The 21123-nt window shown below is 41.7% G+C and overlaps 1 protein-coding gene across 2 annotated transcripts in view; it reads right to left on the bottom strand.

The window, feature by feature from the left end:
• Window positions 1–21123, bottom strand: part of LOC109043016 (growth hormone secretagogue receptor type 1) — a 376139-nt gene that overhangs the window by 163878 nt on the left and 191138 nt on the right. For both annotated transcript variants that reach the window (XM_019060032.2, XM_019060035.2), the window contains exon 2: window positions 2673–4523. In XM_019060032.2, the coding sequence (XP_018915577.2) occupies window positions 2673–3195 (523 nt within the window). In that variant the 5' untranslated portion in view covers window positions 3196–4523. The remainder of the gene's footprint in view (window positions 1–2672; window positions 4524–21123) is intronic.

Here is a 21123-nt window from a genome sequence, read left to right as displayed (position 1 = left end):
CCGGTTTAAGCGGCATTAAATCAGATATGTATGTTTATACCTCGCAACATGAGTTTTCAGGGGTTTTTAGGGTCGCTGAGTGCAAAAACGCTAATATTCTTCAGGAAAAATCCATTTTTAACATTTTTATACTCTATATAACTGTGGTAATATTTTGTTCAGAAACCTTAAATTGAGGCATGTAGTTCGAGTTGACGCGGTGGAGCAGTTGACATCGCGTCTCAATTGTCTTCTTGATATCCCGGGTTCGGATCTCGGTAGAATTTTTTTTTTTTTTTTTATGAGTTTAAAAATTAATTTTACATTGGATGGACTATAAGAAGCTAAAAGTAGAGCCTCGTCAAACACTACTATCAAGGGAAGTTGAAAAAGACTGCTCAGGATAATACTTCTACGTTTCATGGCTCCAGAGGCCTACTTTCAAGTCCCACCGATCAGCCGTTTGAACTTGTTTTCGTCTGCCAAGCTAAACTTAAGCTTAAATATATCTATTTTGATAGATTATTTGTTTGAAACATGGGTAAACGTAAAAAAAAAACGTTTACGGGACCTCAAAGTGGCTTCCTTAGACAATTTCATTGCTCAGGAGCCTTACTTTCAAGTCCCACCGATCAACCGTTTAGACTTGTTTTCGTCTGCCAAGCTAGACTTATGCTAACATATATTTACACTGATAGATTATATGTTTGAAACACTTAAAACGTCAAAAAAAAAACTTTTACGGGGCCTCAAAGTAGCCTCCCGAGGCGATTCTTTGCTGTTCTTGAGCACAAGTTTCAATTGGTCCCGATCAACCCCATCAACTCGTATTATTCTGCCTGGGCAGATTTAGGCTCTAATGCATTCGATTTGCTAGAATATGACAATGGAACATGATAAAAGTCATCGTCAATGGCATATGATAGCTAATAATTGTTGTAAGTGATAAGAAACGCGAAAACGTCTTTTTCATGAGAAATAACTTGAGGCGATTGTGTGTGATTGATCTGCCACTCAGACTAAAAGGTAGTCTAGAGTCGTGACAATAACTTCCGAGTAAAATTACGAGGTGCTCAGAGGTGCAAAGGAGATTTTTTGGGTCCTACTTTTGCGAATTTATTGAAAAAAGTGACTATGTCTAAGGGTTAATCTAGAACATTAGATATGATGAAAAAGAACAGTTTCAGCATGAAACATCTTAAACTTATCTTATATTTTGTGAATCAAGTGCCCAAACACTTTCAGGTACGGTGAAACGACGAAAACAAGCCCTTAAACACAGCACTGCCGCTCGGTAACTATAATCGCACTCATAAAGTGCTCCGCGCGCCGCACTTCCCAGGCTTGTCACATCTTTATTAGTGCTTTAATCGAAGTAAAATTTTACAGGAGTCTTTTCTACAGTATGTACTATCGATCTACCGCTTAAAATCTAACTTTTTCCAAACTTCACTTTTTCGATTTATTGCCGCTTAAACCGGCTATTCGGACCATAGTGCGGCGTCGATCGGTTCACGTTTTTATTTTTCGATGGATTCGACAAAACGGCAAAAGCTGGCGACACTGAGGCTACCGAGAAGGAGTGCGCATGAGTGTTCGTGTCCGCTCGTTCAGGTCCACTTGCTTCGAGTCGCCGTCGCAGATAAGGATCGACTACTTTTTCGCATTACTAAAGCCGCAACGGCGCACAGTGGATCGAGTCGGTAAGAGAGGTCGGGCAAAATTTGGAAACTTAAAACGCCTATAACTCCGTTTATATAAAACTTTGAGGTTCCAAAAGTGATTCCATTGGTTTTCTCGTGAAGTTTTCATCCAGAAACACCCCTCGAACTTAAAAATGTGACGAAATAAACATCAAAATTTGCTGTTTTAGTCAAAAATTTCATGTGTCACCTCTCTAATTGACTCGACCTACTGTGCGGCGCGGCGCGGCGTGGATCACAATGACCGACAGGTTTGCCCTGTGCCGCGTCGTGTCGACTCAGGAATTTAACGGGCATTCGAAAAAAGGGCCAACCACGCTAGGGAGGAAAAAAGGCCCCGTGCTCAATGAATCGGAATCAGAATCAGGAATCAGAGTAAAAATGGACTGAATGTGAGCTTACCGTTGACCGATGAGGTATCGATTAAAGTACATGGGGAGGGCACGGACTTGTGGAAATATGGAGCTTTTAGGACCCCAAAAGGCAGCCAACCTTCTTACACGAAAAATGCTGCTGCCAATTTTCAGATTTCAATATCAAAGGAAGGGCAAGAATATTCATAATTGGACGTCTTTCTATCAAACAGATTTACGTGGAGGTGAGAAATATGGGGTGTGCTCGTTAGTTCTCTGGCCGTAAGAGTGAATGAGAATAATAAAGCGCCACTGACGTCAGTGGCGACGAGACGTCGATCGTGGTCCGCATTAACTCATGAGCCCTGTCCACAACGCTCTCGTGCCATGCCCGCGGCTCATGAATCCCGCATTCAGTTGGCACATAGTTCTGTTTGCTTAATTTAAAATCCCGCTTTTCCAATTCTTCAAAAGGAATCACGCCCACTTACCACATTGTTTCTTATCCGGCTTTCTTGAGCACACCCCATATTTTTCACCTGCACGTGATTCTGTTTGATAGAAATACGTCCAAATGTAGTTACTTTCTTTCGTCGGGTACACAACGACGAGAGCATAAACATGAAAGGGTACTTACACATTTCTTCTCCGAGAACCCAGGTCTCTGGCTTGGAGTTGACCTCGACGAGGACGGTCGGGGTGCAGACTAGGAGGACCATGAGGTCGGCGATGGAGAGGTTCGTGAGGAAGATGTTGGTGGAGTTGCGCATGTCCTTGGTCTTGAGGATGACGATGGGGACCATGATGTTGCCGACGACGCCGATCCCGAGGATGATGATGCAGAGGACCATGGAGGTCGTGCGGATGTAGGCCGGGAAGACGGGCCCCCCGTCCTGGCTCGCCCCCGCCCCCACGGCGCCCCCCGCCCCGGCCCCCGCACCCGAGCCGTTGCCCCCCGAGAAGTTGCTCCCGCCCGGCACCACCGGCTGCAGCGGGTACGGGCTCAGCACGCTCAGGTTGCTCAGGATGCTCAGGTTCCCGCTCAAGCCGTTGCTCAGCGCGCTCAGGTTGCTACTCAGGTTCCCGCTCAGGTTCCCGCTCAGGCTGCTGTTCAGGCTCGACGCGTTGCTCTCGACGACCGACGCGAGGACGGAAATCATGAGCCTGCGCACCCGCCCCTCTTCACCAGCTCATCGTGCTCCAGCTTCCTACAGACGCTCAGGTTGCACGGAGTACTCAGGTTATACGCAATGCTCAGGTTGCACGCAATACTCAGGTTGCGGCTCGAGTCACCGTTCAAGTTGCAGACCAAAATTTACTTTCTTGCTCTTCAGTTCAAGTCGCAGCTCAAGTTGCGGAGCAAGTTGCAGTTCAGTAGCCCAACTTGCGGTTGTGTTGCTACTCAGGTTACCACTCAGGTCAATGTTTACTGCCGCGTTTCAGTTGCTACTTAAATTGCAATCTGCCGTGATCAAGTTCGAGTGTTCCAGCTGCTTAAGTTACGGATCAGACTACGGTTAAAGCTGCTGCTTAGGTGGATGTTCAAGTTGCTGTTCAAATGTCTGCTCGGATGGCTACTGTTTAAGTTGAGTAATCAGTTGCGGCTCAACCGGGAACTCAGGATGCTAGTTGCTCAATTGAAGGATGAGCACCGTAGTTTAACGTCAACAGCTTTTGACGCTTAACTGATATTATGCAGCTCTATTTTGAGCCTCCGGCTCAATCTTTAATCGCAACGCAATTATTTGACAATCTTTTGAGAAAAACTGATGCCTTCGTAGTGCGGATCCAAAATGCCAGTTTTAAGCAGTTTAGATTTCTTTGGTATAAAGTGACGTATGTCGTTATTAATAAAACTAACTTTTTTGCTCTTAAAAGCTCGTCGCGGTTTATCACTAGTACCGAGATCCTTTCTAGCCTAAAATACTCGAGTCACAACCAAACTTTACAAACTAACTCGTACAAAATAAAGCATCTATACAATCATATCACAGCTCTTAGATCAGAATCTACGTTTCGAAGGTGTTCCAAAAACAGCCCGATCCCCCCAAACGACTCTTTCCGAACTTCCTCTATTCAGAAAATGTTCGGACCTCAACACTAAACACGGAGAGTAACCAACGATAGAAGAGTTTAATAGTTCTGAATAAAGGTCCGAATCGTCCACATTCCGCGCGTATTCTAAAGTGACAAACGAGGGCTGAGGATCAGATTTCTGGCTGACCGGTTCCTTCGTCGGTGAGGCGGGTGCTTCAAGTTTGGTGGTTGGTGGATTTTCGGGGACGACGCGCGAGGGCGACTGGTGTCTGTTGCGTTTCCGGTGGTTCGGGGCATTTTATCCTCCGTGAAAGGTCAGCGTGAACTTGCAGAACGGACGTCGGGGGCTCATAGCGGGGCGTGCAGGAAATTCCCCGACCCCTTGAATTTTCTCCCTGTCCATTCCTGGTTCTTCATGGTCCTTTCTCCATTGGCTGTGCCATCATCTGATCTGCGAAAAAAACAAAATGAGAATTAAGATACATTTCATGGAATTATTGACAGGGTTTCCATAAATTCTTCATTTTCAAATTCCCCGACTCCAAAATTTACTGATTTCCTGACTTTCTTTAACCTCCCAGGGTGTTTACCAAAGCAGGATAGCCAAACATCGGTGCATTCCCATAAGAAGTTCAGTACCTTCTCAACAGAAAAATTCAGAACTTTTTCAGCACCGCCATTTGACGAAATTCGGAAAATTCCGAAAATTTGAAATTCTCGCTCGAATTGCGATAAAAATGACACAGACACAAAATTTCATTGGTGGCTTGAAGATTAACTGACTGCAGAATCGCGATCTTGCAGGCAAATGCTACTCTGAGAATCAACGCGCAGGGGATTGCGTACTCTCCAGGTTTCAATGAAAAACACCTGTAATATGTCAAACTGGCAAAAAACTGCAAATTCCGAAGACACTCCGGAAATAGCTGAAAATTCCGGGGATTCAGAAGATACTGGGAGAAGTTTCGATTATTTGTAAAGTTCCGAATTGCGGAATTATGTCTCTGGGCTCCGCTGACCACCCCATACGCATAGCGCTCCGCAAAAGGTATCTTTGATGAACGTATCGGAGTTGGGTCGTAAAAAGAGAAAATTTCATAAGCGTCACATCCGGAAAGAGAAAAAACCTCGGAACGTGGTGGAGCTGGTCGGCCGATAAAAAGTGGTCTAAATATGGTATGCTCGTGTCTTGAGTCAGAACCGCGTAACTCTGTCACAGGATTCCCACTAAGATCCGCTGTTATTGCACAGCTGGGCAGTCCGCTGCAGCGCGTTTGAGTGGAGTTACCGAAGAATGACGAACGATATCATAGCCAATTCCGGCGTTTCTAGATTTGTGGCAAATCCACTGTTCATGCTCTTGTGACTTAATGAAAAAAAACACATCGATGCCTAAAGTACAAAAGCACGTATCTCCGTTGTGTTGTTTCAAAAAGTCAGCTTCTACTCTTTTTTTAGGAGGAAAAAAAAACCAACTTTATAGCTTAAAATTTTTGAAGTTAAGCTAATGCTGCGGTTGGCCTATCAATGATTAATTACTGAATTTTGCTGTTACAAAAATACGTTCAAAAGGGAGACCCCTTGAGAGTTAAAAAAACGCTACGGAAAAACTAAATTTTCAATACGGCAACAAAGCGGATCGCTGTCCGTAGACCTGCGAGATTTGATGCCTTTTGCCCAAACTTAACTTGCCCCGAGCGGAAATTCGTATGCATGCTTCAAATTATAAGTCCTCGCTGACATATAAATTGTTATTTAAAAAAATTTAAAAAGGTATCGAAAGCACATTTTTTTGAGTGATGATCAAACATTGTCTCACTGAGGTATGCTCCTTCAAAATTGCATTTGTCATCTGACGCATACGTGACGGATGAAAGAAATTCATTTTTTAAAATTTTTGGTCATCTTCAAATCTAAGTTAACAGCACCTCAAGTTTCAACCACACGGCTGTGTGAATTTTGCGTCAGCTTGGAATTTTTTGCCTTCATTTTTACCTTGGGAAACCTACTAATAGAGAATAATTTTCATTTAAAACACAATACATTTTGAGGCACCTTATTTAGTGAAAATTGCAATAGACTTAACGTGTCCTGCCTGGGATTTTGACGAGGGAACATGACATCACCGACGTCTAATTCTTGCTCCGCCTTGTGACCAATTTGTCCCGAAAGCGCCGTGACACATATGAAATGCGCATAACGCTCCGAACTTTTTAGCATTTCACGAGCTACATGAAAGGTACAAACTGTAAATGTAGCGGTCCAGCGCCTTTTACCAGGCAAAAATCCGCGTTAGTCAGCAATTCAGCATACATTACTCGTGCGACTTCAACACGCGCGATATGACTGATCGCGGTCTGCAGTTGCAGTTTTGAATAAGGGTGAGAAGCAAGGGTGTGAGACTGTCGTCGCGAAACCCCTTTTCCTTGACCGAAATAGAGTAATTTTCCCGCACTAAGCGGCTACCCTGATCGCGAGCGGTCCCGGCGAATATTGCTGGAGTTTTTTCCCCCCACAGCCCGCATGTGGATCTACATAATGGGACCACAAAAAGCGGGGAAAATTATTCTTTTTTTCACTGTGTGTGTGAAACTGACATGATGCAAGTCAGTTCATCCGTTGAGGACTCGCAGTATTGCTGAAGCAAAAGTGCTTCACGGTGTACTTACTGGGCCCTGATGTAGTTGCAATATTTCCACGGAACCAAGAAAAAGAGTAGAAAAATTCAGTTCACAAAGCAATGTCGCTGAAAGAATGATAGGAAGATACATCGATGGTGGATGTAGAAAAGTATGCATTTCATTTTACAATGTTCCAAACTTCATAAATGACCGGATCTGCGAAACGGAACTTCATCGATCGAAAATTCAAAATTTCAGCTATTTGCATCACTTAGCGGAGGGAAAAAATCTGGACAGTTTAGCGCAAGTTCAACAATGGAAGGTTCAATATTGAGGTAAAAATGATTTCGTGAAGTTCCAAAACAAAAATTCTTGAGGGGTCTTGGAAAATCGTGGTTTAAGTTTTCGCGAAAAGTTATAGAAAATGTTGTCCCTGAAGCTAACTTTTTTTCTCTCAGATATTGTCACCCATTACATATACCTCATTCTTCTATTGGAAAAGTATTCAACATTATTTCTTTGCAATTTTCATTGATTTTCTTCTCCTGGTGAAGACTTGCTGCGCAAAATAACTCAAAGTTCCAATATTGTAATTATTGCATGTGGATGGCTGAAGTGTAACCCCTTGTATTTTCATTGCGATGTTTCAAAATTGCTGCTCCTATTTCATTTTTTTGAGGAGAAACAAGCCAACTATGTGGCTGAAAATTCACGCAGAATATTCTGCAGACTGCTAACTGAAAAGAAAAATTAAAGAAGTTCTCTAGAAATTACGTTGACTAGTTTTCCACAGGAGAAATAAAATATGGCAGAAAATCTGCAACGTCGCAAAGAGCGATACGTTGTTTCGGACTTTGGCCATCGATTAACAAGTGTTTTATGGATATTTTTTGTTGAAAAAAAAGGACACCCGCATCAATTAAACGAAATATAAAATGTGAAAGTATACCCTTCCTAAAGACCAACAATTCTAAAATACAAAAAAAAAAAAAAAAAAAAAAAAAAGACTTACGCCCTTCTGCTAAAAACAGATTCCCCTTTTCCCAAAATTTGATTTGGGAGGTTAATGACACTCTATTTGAGTTCCAATACACTGATACGAAAGTTGACACAGCCTACACTGACGAACTCAATCAAGTTAAAACTTCGGCGTGACCGATGGATCCGAGCTGGGACAGTCCAGACAGGCTCATCTGCCTCATGATTGAAAAAATTGCGCCGCTCGCGGCTCAATTACTCACAATTTCGCGAAAAATAAAGCATGAGGCGTTAAAAATGCCAAAATTATGATAGATGGACGGGCGTCCTGTCAGGCCTTCGAGACCGCAACGGGAAGCGGGAAGGGGGGGGGAGGGTGACGGGATCCAAAACATTTTTATAAATATTAATTTCATAACCGAGAGAACACGGCCAGGCGAATGCGAACGCATGTTCGTGAGACTGCTGAACACATCCAGTTCTTCTTGATTATATTAAAAATCGGCTGTAAAACGGGGAGATTTATAGATAAAAAATGATGGGTAAATTAAGTGCGTTGGGAGGAAACCTGGGTAAAGTTGCTGTGATAATGGAGAAAGCAGCAACAACCAACGAGTTCTTCGAACAATTCGTTTAGTGTGATTAAAATCAACTGACTGGTCCAGCTAAATGAAAGAAGTGTGTTTTATCTGCACAAAATGAAATCAACGGGCAAGAAGGGAATGTGCCAAAAATGGCTTCATTTCCATAAAAATACGAACGAGGGAGCACTTCTTGTTGAAATTTATCGCAATAAAATTGAAACAAGTTGCAATTTTTTACGGCATTGCACATTACCTATCTTTCTGACACATGGAGCTCCTTTGGTTAATTGTTTTAAATCGGCATTTATTGAGGAAATCATGTAAAAATATTGCAATTTTAAGGTGAAGAAATTGCAATTTTAAGGTGAATAAATTGCAATTTTATTGCAATAAATCGCAAATTTTTTTAGTTGTACTGTGCTACTTGGGATTGAAAAATATCGATAAACGATCATTCGAGCCTCGCCGCTGGCGAGAGCCAAGGTATGGCAACGCGTGCCGCACAGTAGTTCGATTCAATGAGAGAGGTCGTACATAAAACGTTTTGACTAAAACTGCAAATTTCGATGCTTGTTTCCCATTAAGGCTACTTCCATTTAAATCTCCGTCACATTCATACGGCGCAATGATACAACTACTTGAACTCTCCGGAATGCGTGAGGTATCACGCCGCATTTGAAGGCGTTTTCAAAACAGCCAAGTTCCGATACCCGGATTATCGTTTTGCATAGTTCATATTATTTTGTTATATTCCGTCCCACTCGTCTATTTTTAATCCTCGTAGAAAAACCACCCATTTGCTAAATACAATTCTAGCTGTAGCGCACTTCAGCTATGCATTCACCACTGAAATCGACAAGCCCAGCGTGCATGAAGGCAAGCCCGGCACAAGGCGGGGATACTGGGTCCTTGGTACCGGGGCCCGGGCCCCGGAAAGGGCCCGTGTTACCCGTGAAAAACCAGTATACGAATTCACATGCAACCCTTGTTTCGTAAGAAAAAGTGAAAATTTTACCCTAAAAATCTCGCAAAAGGTGAATAGATTTTCAGAAACACGCTGGGGCACTCTAGAATTATTCTTAAATTTTCAAAGAAGTATACTTCTTGGAAAATTTCTATCTATTTTCAAGATTTTCAGTACAGAGGGATATTTTTAGTAACTGCGTTTCATTTTTTTCCGTCGTCAGATGCTAAGAGTCTCCAGTCTGGGCATCCTCGACTTCAATGGCTCATGGCTCAACTCCCTTGCCATAGACAAACGAAAGGGGAGTCCAGGGGGGCCTGGCCCTCTTAGAACTGAAAATAATATCATATGCCCCCCCCCCCAAAAATAAAACTTTTCCAGATGTTTTGAATGCAACAATTCGCAAGGATTTTGTGCTGAAATAAAGTAGAAAAAAAAAACATAATTATTCCGCAGAAATTGATGGAAAAATTCTTTATGGAAGCTTCAAAATGCGTCCGATTAGTCGTATAAATTCTAAAATTTCTCGGGAGGCGCCCCTCGGACCCCCCCCCCCCTCCGTGCTTGGGGCACGGACCTTAAAACTGGTACCAGGGCCCGAGATGCGATGTGGCGGGCCTGTTGTTTCGTCACATTTTAAATAAGGGGTGCTTTGAGAGGAAAATTTCACGAGGGAACCAATGGAACCACTTCCAGAGACTTAAAGTTTTGTACAAACCGAGTTACCAGCGTTTGGAAATTTTGTCCGACCTCTCCTATTGACTCGATTCACTGTGCGCCGCACAGTGGATCGAGTCAATAGGAGAGGTCGGACAAAGTTTGGAAACTTCAAACGCATATAACTCCGTTTACACAAGACTTTGAGGTTCTAAAAGTGGTTCCGTTGGTTTTCTCGTAAAATTTTTCTCAGGAGGCATCGCTAATAGTTTAAAATGTGACGAAATTCGCAGTTTTTGTCCAAGATTTGGACGTATTTCTACCAAACAGACATATGTGGAGGCGAGAAATATGGGGTGTGCTCGTTAGTTCTCTTTGCGTAAGATTGAATGAGAATAATGAAGCGCCAGTGACGTCAGCGGCAACGAAAAAGCGCCGGCACAGCGGAGAGATCGTTGGAGGGAGTCTTTAACTCATGAGCCCTGTCCACAACGCTATCTTGCCATGCCCGCGGCTCATGAGTCTCGCATTCAGTAGGCACATAGGTCTGATTGATAGAATGTAAAATCCCGCTTTTCCAATTCTACAAAAGGAATCACGCACACTTTTACATTGCTTCTTATGCAGCTTTCTAGAGCACACCTCATACTTCTCACCTCCACATAGGTCTGTTTGGTAGAAATACGTCCATTTAATTTCCGACTCCAATTGACTGGATCCACTGTGCGCCGCGGCGAATAATCGTAGGAACCGTGGCGGTGGTCATGTTTACATACAACTCCTTGGCGGTGACCGAGAGGATAAGTTTACGAGACAATTTTATCGGTTCCGCGACGTGGTTTCAATTAGGCGCCGCTCCCGCCGACCATAAATCAAAACGCCAGAGGAGCCCGCGCAGCGCGCTCTCGTCCGCGTGGGCATAACTCATTTTTCGGCCGGAGAACCGAGCGCCTCCTTCGAAAAACCACCCAAGTCCCACAGGTTTCCCCCGGTGTGAACGTCGTTCCTCGCCGATGGGCACTCCATCGGGTCCGAGTCTCCTAGGCGTTCCGCTGCTCTTTGACATTTATCGCAAGGCTACTCGCCCCGCGCTAATCCGCCGGGTCCCGTTTTTCGCGGATCCTCATCGACGCAAAGTTAAATTTTTGCCGCCCATTTTTAATAGTCAAAGTGGAAGAGCGAAATTTTTTGACTCCTTGAGTAGCTCATGCTTATCTTCCCAGGTAAAATTGGCTGTAGGTCCAATTACACGATCAAATGGAGCCATCAAATTGGCCCTCTCATTGGTCGCATCCTCACCTCAGGTCTTTTTCCACCAATCAGAGCTTCAATTTGATGGCTCAATTTGATCGTGTAACTGGACCATATCAAGGGGCCATTCATGAAATACGTAACCATCGGGGGGGGGGGGGGGTTGAGGAAAGCGTCACGTAATTCCGCTTTTACGTGTTAAAAGATGGGGATCTCAAGGTGGGTCGAAAAAAATTAAACTTCGGAATGGTGCTGTCCCCAAGCTTGGTTAAAATAATAAAATAAAAAAAAAAACACATCGACTCAAATTCATTCATTTTTCCATCCACCCGTAAAAATTGTAGAACGACCATGTTCAAGTTTTTTAAGAGATGAATGGATTCAAAATCCGACGGGTCCACCCGCAATAAAGCGTATATTTATTTGTGATTGTAACTTTATGCGCCAATTTTTTGTGTTATTTATATTAGATGTTTTTAAAAAGGTACACATAATTTTTCTGAAAAGTTTCCGCAAATTTACCTACATGATCTCAAATAAAAGTATCGAACATTTCCATGCGATATTTTTCGTTCGTTCTATTTTTTTCTAATGAAACACCAAAAAAATTAAAAACCATCCACGTTTCTGAATCGTTACAATGAGGATACATGTTTTCCCTTTAATTATGGTAAAAATTGGAGCAGTGAGTCAAGAATGATGACACTCAGTCCTACAGTCTAGTAGGCGCTAATGTGCGTTTCACGCAACTGACCGACTGCACTGCGTTTGGCGCAATGCGAGAAGTATTCATGCAGTCTTGTAGGCGCTAATATTGGCTTGACGCCGACCGCACCGTTTGGCGCAATGCGTGGAGTATTCTTTCAGTCTTGCAGGCGCTAATATGCGTTTAACGTCGGCCGCACTGTGTTTTCCGCGATCATTCGAACTCGCGATGGAGTAATTGCGGCATCGAATAATAGAGCTTTAAGGCCCATGCTGTGTTTCAACGCCGTATGAGCATTCCAACGTTGCCTCATTTCTCCCGATTAAATATCTATTTCGAGAAAAGTTGGAAAAGTTCTTTATACCTACGACCATTATTCAATCTTTTCACTTCATTTGTCATTAGAAGGTGAGACATTGATGTCTTGTCAACAAACAAACCTGATCTAGCGTTAACATAAAAATGCGTTTACGTTCCGACTGTTTCCTGTTTTGCCAAACTTCTACCTTAAAGCTTAATTTAAATTCGCGCATTTTAGTAGCAGATACCATTCGCTGTAAGTTTCCGTTCGCGCAATCCTAATATATTTTCTTAGACCTTTCGCGGAATCCTGGATTACTGTCTGTCTCTGCGCGATATGAAAAAATTCTCTGGAGCCTCAATATTTTATACGCATTATGATTCACACCAGCGGCGTGGCGTACCTTGAGATATATCGATTGATCTGTCATTATTAAACCTATGGAAGAAGATCGACAGAGAGGGTGTTCGCGACGAGCACCTTGATCGATTCTTTACCACAGCTTCAAATGGGGAGATTTGGATATTCGATCATTCATGCCACGCCAGTCGCCACTGATTCAAGTAGACTCTAGTTTCCTTGTGAGCGGGAAATTCAACTTTTCTGTAACCTGCGGACTGATTATTGAAAATGATAAAATGACATCGGAATACATATATTAAGCGATCCTATTGGTTGCAACTGGTGGTTCTTACAGACTAAGGGGGAAAATGATGGGCTAACCGTCGGATCTCTTGCCGGTTGCAGTTAGTTAGTCTATTATTTACCTTTTTTGTCCATCGCAACCACCCGCTTCCACCAATAGGGTTACCACCTTATCCTTTTAGTCTCCATTATCAATAGTTTTGTCTATCAGTTTCAATAATCCGCCCGCGAAGCTGAATGAAAACGTTGATCTCTCAGTTTGGAATGAAAGTCAGTAATTTCCGTTGCGGGAGTCGTTTTTACGTAACATTTTGAAGAGCTAACAGACATCAGGATGTTAAAAGTGCTTTTTCTAGTGGTCCAGTGATGGATGCTCTCCATTCGAGAGGTTTCAGCAATATGAACTTCTTCGCCACGGAATTCCGTCGAAATTGTGAAACTTCAATTTAATGTTGCAGTAACTCGATCGGTTATGCCGAAATTCTCTCTCCAGTATGGTGACGTGGGCCTTGCATAAAACCGAACCTCCCTCGGTTTAAATTCCTCTCGATCATGTAATGCTGTAAGAGGGCACGAGGAACTTTAAGAACCGGAAAAGAGGGCTGGAACATTGCCTCCTCTCCTCGTGCGAGGCCCCTTTCAGCGGATTACACGGAGACGATGCTCTTTCGGTCTTTTGACCCGCTCCGCTCGAGAACAATAAACAGCACTGAAAACCGTCTTTTGCCCCCGCTTCACTTTTTCCAGCTCCATTCAAACTTTACACCCACGCGCCCACCCTACAGGGTTGCCACAGAATTTGGAAAATTAAATTCTCTGACTTTTTCCCTGGTTTCCCTGACACATTTCGATGGAATTCCCTGACAATTGAAGATGTGACGAATGATTTAAAGTTGAACTTCTTTTTATCGGGCTGAATTTATTTTTTTTCGGGTAATTTCATCAACATGTGACGAATGGTTAAGAAGGCATAATTGAAAATAGTTTTCAGACAAAATGTCTTGTTCGAAACCTCAAACCCATTCTAGAGAGCAAATGAAGGTGATTTAACAAATTTTCCCTGTTATTTTCGTCATTTTCGTCATTTTCCCTGACATTTCTCGGTTTTCCCGGGTGAACCCTGTAAAAACACGACGCACATCGATCAGTATCTAGGATGCAACTATTTCGACACATGTGAAAGCTTTTTGCCTATTCCTTATGATTGAGGGCGAACCGCAGCCAGAGATTAAGAACGTGGCTCCAAGTGAGAATCCATTCAGGAGTAAAAGGACTTGCCCAAAACTGACGTTCTGGACAAACACTGTTACTTCCAGAGACGTATATCGAATTATTCATTTTCAGAGGGAGTATTCGACTGAAAACAAGACGTTAAAATAATTAACTTCTCAGCTGTAAAAACTTTCTCCTCATCAATCTTACAAAATCTACAAATTGAATGATCATGGACCGAGCCGTTATTCATACGGCACATCGTAAAATTAGTTTGTTGATGAATCAGTTTTTTTACGCGAGTATCTTGATGGACTCCTGATCGACTGACATTTAGACAGTCGCACAGTTAGTGTTCAGGATAGTTTTTTGTGGCAAAGTCTTGTTCCTATCTTTCTCTCTCTTATTTCCCTTTTTTGGACCTAAATAAGAGGATAAACATTTGTAAACGGATGAACTTAGAAAGATAGATGAAGAAATTAGCGAACGGATAAGTAAAAAGGACGTAACTTTATTTTTTCACTGAAAAAAAAGATTGGTAGAATTTACCGTTCCCTCACGCTATATTTCACACAGCGTCAATTCAGAGTCAATTTTGCCAGAAAAAAGGTAAATGTTACTATATGTATACTGGTACATGTAACCTACCATTCTTCCGGTAGAATCGACTTTGAATTCACGCTGTGTAAAATACAGCGTGAAGGAATGGTAAATTCTACCAATATTTTTTTCAGTGTAGGCACCTGTGATTTGTGCATAAAATTAGTCAAATTCACATCATACTTAATCAGGATTCATAATACTGAAACCTCATTGTAACAAAACCCTTGTATTTACAATGCCTTTTCCTTTCTATTTTTCCTGACGTTACACGCGATTTCAATTCTCGGAAAGGCCAGATTTTGTTCACTCTCAAGGGCATAACAAGTTGATTTGTTAAATTTCAACGTAAATACATTAGAAATTGGTAAATTAAAATTAGGCAGAAGAAATGCAGGTGGAATGAACCAAACTGCATAGATTAGACCTCATATTTCACGAGAGCATGACAAATTGAACTATTAGAGAAATTGTAAACCCTTATGGACACTCTTTAAGCTCATCCCACAAATCCGGTTTATCCGTATTATTTTACGGTAAATCCGTACGTTTCCCGTATTTCCGTTCGGATCGTCCGAAATCCGTGCTATTTCAGTGTGTCTATCCTTTATCTGTGCGTTACACACCAGTACCTTCCCTGTTCAGTTCAAGAGCGTTTGCACCGGTGTTCAACTATAATTACTCACGAGCCATTTAGTTCACAAGTGGGTAAAACCAGTTTTTTTTGGTGCTGAGATTAGGGATCAAAGTTTTTCGGGAATATTCTCGGTAGCCTTCGAAATGTGAATTATTACCATGTACATGCGCATGTGTGCTTTCCGTCAAAGTTTTCTGAAAAAGTAAATTCTAGCCAAGAATTCTCAGGAATGAGCAAATTCTCACTTATATCCGTGATTCGGATTGCAGTCTGCAAGAATATACATATTTTCATCCACGAAAACTTCAATTTTCACCACTGTGAAGAGCGGCTATAGCTGCGTGCAATCAATCAAGAGAAGTATGCTTAATGTTTCACCTGACGGTTAAGTACCGTTCTCACAGTGGGTAGCAGGTCGAACGACGTGTAAACAAACTGGTTTTCGTCGGGGATTTCGGCAATTACCGGTCCAATAGAATTGCTCTCGGAATGGTCGTAATCGCTCAGTTGCGAATTTTGCGCATTTCGCCTCAACATTACAAGAGTCCTATCGTCCTAATAAAAAACGTCGTTTGAGCGTTGTACCGTGTCAAAATTCTTCTGGAAAAATATGAATTTTCTTAAAATTCAGGGCTATTTTATTTTGAAATTCACCAACCAATTGCGGTGAACGCACGGGTCGAAAGACGAGATGTTGGAGTTTTTTAGCCAACGTGCGTAAAAAATTCAGCTTAAGCGAATCATTCAGCGAGTTTCATTAATGAGATTTCAGCTTTAGGCTGAATTTTTTACGCACGTTGGCTAAAAAACTCCAACATCTCGTCTTTTGAAATTGTCAGACTACCTTCTGAGGACTTCAATTTATACTCTTAGAAAATTCTATGCGCTATATTCACAAATTTTGTCTCAAATAAATAGTTAATCGGTGGAAATTTGGCAATATTTAAATGTTGATGAGACGTTTTTCCTTAGCGCAGTAGAGTAGACACGTGGTGATGCGCAAACCCGCTTGATTGCGAGTTGACGTCGGTATTTAAGCCAACTTGTCCTGGGTCTTGGACAAGGTTCACGTGATCGAACTAACGGGCGATATATCGCATCGATTCAGTCAAGAATCTTTGCAGATTTTGACTTTTACTCAGAAAAATGTGATCATGCCTGCGCACGTGAGTCTGAAGAACCGTTGACGACGAACAAAATTGCGAAATTTGGAGAAATAGACACAAGATTTCGCTACGAAAGAAGTATTGCATTCGATACGGGAATCGATTTCAATATCGAACACAACATTTTTCTCAAAGCCAAATCCCATTTCGACGGTGAAATTCCCAAACAACGTACCCTGGTTTATGAAGTTGCAGACTACTTCCTGTCGTGCTTTATTTTTTTGACGGAAAACTGCTCAATGTCAATTTTTGAAAGCTTTCATGGTTTTTCTTCTCTTCTTGTAAAAACAGCAATTTATGAGGTGGTGAAAATCGCAATAGAGATTGCTGAAGTAGCGATTGATTTTAGCAAGTTTCGCAAAATAATTTGTAAAAAGAGCAAAACCATGCGCTGATTCGGCAAACATTTCGCAAATCTAGCAAAAGTTTCGGCAAGAACAGCATAAACAAGTAATGTTATTTTCGCAAAATTATGGTTTGCTATTTTTGCACGATAATATTACTATTTCTGCAAATTATTTTGTCGTCCTTGCCACGAGGGTGGATATTTTAGCGAAAAAAGCGAATCGTAGAAATCGCAAACCATTTTTTGCCATTTTAGCAAATATTTTCTTTTCCGTGAGAAAATTCACTGAAATTGGCACAAAAATCCGCACGACCGCTTTCATATAAAAATTAAATAGACCGATTAAATTTGACAATAGCTGATGTGACTTGGTTCATTTTTGCTTAACGCGGCGGAAATGAACGAGTATATCATGAATCAGTAGGTCCAGTTTTACGATCAAATTGAGCCATCAAATTGGGCCTCTCATTGGTCGCATTCTCACCTCAGGTCTTTTTCCACCAATCACAGCTTCAGTTTGATGGCTCAATTTGATCGTGTAACTGAACCTAATGGATGAGGATTGTGGATATGGAGACTTTTTGAAGTGAGACCGACGACGTTTCCTTAAAGTTGCTGAAGAATATTTCCGTTCTTGACTCGTTACAGGACTACTTGACATGATGGAGGAAACTCCGTGAATATATTTTTATTCACTAATAATTAATGTTTCCTCCAAAAATTCCCCGCAAGTTTCCTTATCGATGACAGAGTCATACGCCCTCTTAACCGCTGATTCCTTTCGTTAAGGTCATGGGAAAAATGTCTCGAAATTATCTCGGATCGCACCCATGACTTTGCGAGATAGTTAGCTGTGCTCAGATGTTTCGGCATTCATTATTCCCTTACTTTCCTGCCATTAGCGGTCATCAGATTACTGCAATTTTTACCGACTGCTATTTAATATGAAGATGTTTAGATTGCGGTTGAGTTGGTAAATCGAAACTCAACGTTGCGCAATCAACTGGTAAATTGGAATTACACTCAATACTCAGTTTTATTGCCTTACAATATCGCTGTTGACAAATGAGTTACCAGAGGTCTTGAACGACGAATTTTCAATTTCAGGGTTACAATTTCATTTTCTTTTCAGGGTCTTCACTTGAGTTTTTGGTTCATTCATAAAAGTACCTGCAGGCACAACAAAATGCACGGCACACATGTTTCTCCTAAAATTAGTCCGAACCGGTAGTTCTTTTATACATTTTATAAAATTTTCATCATAATTAACTTGTGGCTACCCCCCTCCCCTTGTACCCCCAGGAAGTTTCTAGTAGTTCCTAATTGGAAAATGTAGTCCAATTGAGCTACGTAGTGGCCAGGAGGAAATATTTAGTATGGTCCCTGTATGTCGTGATGAATAGAGGATAACATGGCTTAAGACTCGCTTTATCGAAAGTTAAATCATTAAAATTAATAGGAACAGAAGTCTGCGTGGACTTGAAAAAAAGGCACCGTCCGTTGTTCGATTAAAAAGCAGGAGGAGGTTTCCTGGTGCAGTATGAGACACGTTCCTCATGTATTCCTCGAACGTAGACAGTGATGCATCGACGCAATTGCTACTGCTTATCATCGCGCATCAGAAAACGCTTGCCGATTCATTCTAGTCACACCTAAAAACCAAGCTCAGAAAAAACAGTTGCAAAAACGTTCGACTTTTGCCAAATTTCTGCCAATACTTGTTCTCAGGAAAATTGGTGGATTTTCGGATGAATTTAAAATCAAAGTCAGTGGTATTGTTGTAGTTAAATCCTATTAAAAAAGGCTGTAAGAGGGTAGGAAGGACTTCAAAAGCACTCGAAAATTTCAAGAAGGAAAACTCACTTTAAAATACATATATGTTAAAATATCAGGTTAAGGAAACCATTTTCTTTCTTTTTACGTGAAAATTCCACTTTCCACTATTACAAGTTTTTCATCACTTCATATTTTATGTAAAATAAAATTTTACACACATTTTTAGTTTTCCGTGTTGCATATTTTGCAGTTTACTTTGTGTTCGGCATCAGTATGAGTGATTTTTAAAATTTAACAAAAGTTTTACGCCAATTTTTTTCCATAATTATTTTTCAACGTAAAATGTACTAAAAGAGAAGTAGCAAGAAAGGTTTCATCAAGAGTTTATTTTCAAAACTCATTTATATTTTTAAGTATATAAAGAGATCAGTGAAAAAATGGTCATAAGTGCTTCGAGGTATTTTAGAATTTTGAACACTCAAAGTGATAAAGTATCTCCCGAGACATCTACAATTGGTCGCTATTTAGCTAGGAAGCACCAAGTTGCAACGGTGCCATTTTTCAAAGTGTTCGTTGCTGCATCTCAACCAAACTCAATGAACTTTTTTTTTTTTCAAAAAATACATTCCTTATAAATAGAGCTTTCTAATGATGTATAGATACTCGGGTATACTAATCATTTTCTAATGGAACCAACACCGCGCGACCAGTCTCAGGCGTCTCGAGATATACTTTATCACGTCGAACTTTCAAAATTCGCAAATGCCTTGAAGCATTTTCGGCCGTTTTCTCACACACCTCTGTCACAGTTAATACTACTAGTGTGATTTAAATTTCTAGGATTTCCAAGAAAGTTAGAAATTTGTGGAATGAATTTTGACAACGTCCGAGTGTTCATACGGGGTTCCTTCTTTTGTACGACAGAAGAACTGACGGTAAAAAATCGCAAGCTTAAGCGATACGTCAAGTATCCGAGAGAATTGGATGTATTTCTGCCAAACGGAACTATTTGCATTAAGTCATGAACCGTGAGACCCATAAAAATACATGCATAACAGGGCTCACGTCACAATGCACGTACTTCTGTTCGGCAAAATTACATCCAATTTCCCTGTCAAAGGTCAGTGCGGGCGGGCAACTATCGCCTCCTTGAGAACCCGATGCACGTAAAAATACCAGAGCCCGCGTCGCCAACTTTCGCAAAAAATTCCGACGCCAAACATTGAGGGAAGTTTTTGCCTGCATGATCCGGTCTCATTGGGTGCATTGACGGGGTGAATTTTGTTATTTCGTGGTTCGGAACTTCCTTTTTGCGGTGCTGTCTACTTTCATCTCATCAATCATCATCTTAGATTTGGGGTTGGATTCAAAGTCGTTTCTTTAACGCTCTTTTTCTTACGCACTGAAAAAAAGTTACGAGCTAAATAGACATACCGTTCGTTCCGGGCTCAGAGGCCGAAACTTCCAGGCGCTGGAGCTGTAGCTTCGATTGCTTCGGGTGCTACGCCCAGAACTTTCGGCTTCTGAGCCCGGACCGGGCACGGTATGTCTATGCAGCCCGTAAGTACGGCTTCCATGCCCGGAGTTTGTTCTTCAGTGTAGGAAGCTCAAAATGGTTTAAATTGTGAGTAAGGGAACTTTAAGAAAATCATTAACGTAGTATCACCAAAATGACGATTTCAACGAATCACGCGTGAAATCCAATAATGTAACCTTAGAAATAGACTCTTGGACAGAATTGAAGTGATCACCCATGAAAAAAGAAGGCATGAAAAAAGTATATGATTTCTACGATGACTTTGAGGTAGTTTCAAATGCACTCTAAAATTTTTCAGATCGGCAAAAGTTTTTCTTCCGTGCTTCGTATTTTTAATCGTGATGATTGTAATCCCTCATACAAGGAAATATTCAAAGTTACACAGTTGGCCCTACTTGAGATTCGATCAAATCATTATTTCCGTGATGTTGTGTTAAGAATCTCCTTAAATTTCCCTTAATCACGATGTGAAATATATGGAGCTTCCCGAGGAATGAAGCTGTTTAAACACGATGCCGCGCTAAGGATAAACACCGTATAAGCCTTTAAAAGTTCCTTTGAAAAATCTCAAATCAACATGGTTTAAACTAAAACTAAACAAATGCATTAAATTTACAGGGTATCGTTAGATAACACGATGATTTGGTGGAATTTCACTGAGAAATCGGCAACATTGCCGAGAGAGAGCAGACAAGGGAAGAGGGGGGTGAGGGTTCCGTTGACGAAAAATATTCACTCGCGGAACAACTGGAGATGAGATGAGACAGGTATTTTGCTGCCGGAAGTTGCAATAAATTATGAGCATCTAGGTTGACGACGCCCGCGGCATAACAAATCGTCCCTCCGCCGACGCAGCAGCCCAACTGCTTCTCGCAATGAGCCCTTTTCCCCATCAAACCCAATGCTCTCCAAGGCTCACGCGGGAAGTGAGTTACGCTGTTTACGCCCAGAGGATCACCGGGATGACGGACGCGCTCCGTGGGGTGATACATGCACGCCGAATGACCACACGTGAGACTGGATTATGTGCGAAACGGTCTCTGCCACTCGAGGCTCTCCGCGCGAAAATG

Source organism: Bemisia tabaci, chromosome 8, assembly GCF_918797505.1.
Source record: "Bemisia tabaci chromosome 8, PGI_BMITA_v3".
Lineage (NCBI taxonomy): Eukaryota > Metazoa > Arthropoda > Insecta > Hemiptera > Aleyrodidae > Bemisia > Bemisia tabaci.
The sequence above is the reverse complement of the archived record's forward strand: the minus strand, read 5'-3'. Positions and strand labels throughout refer to the sequence as shown.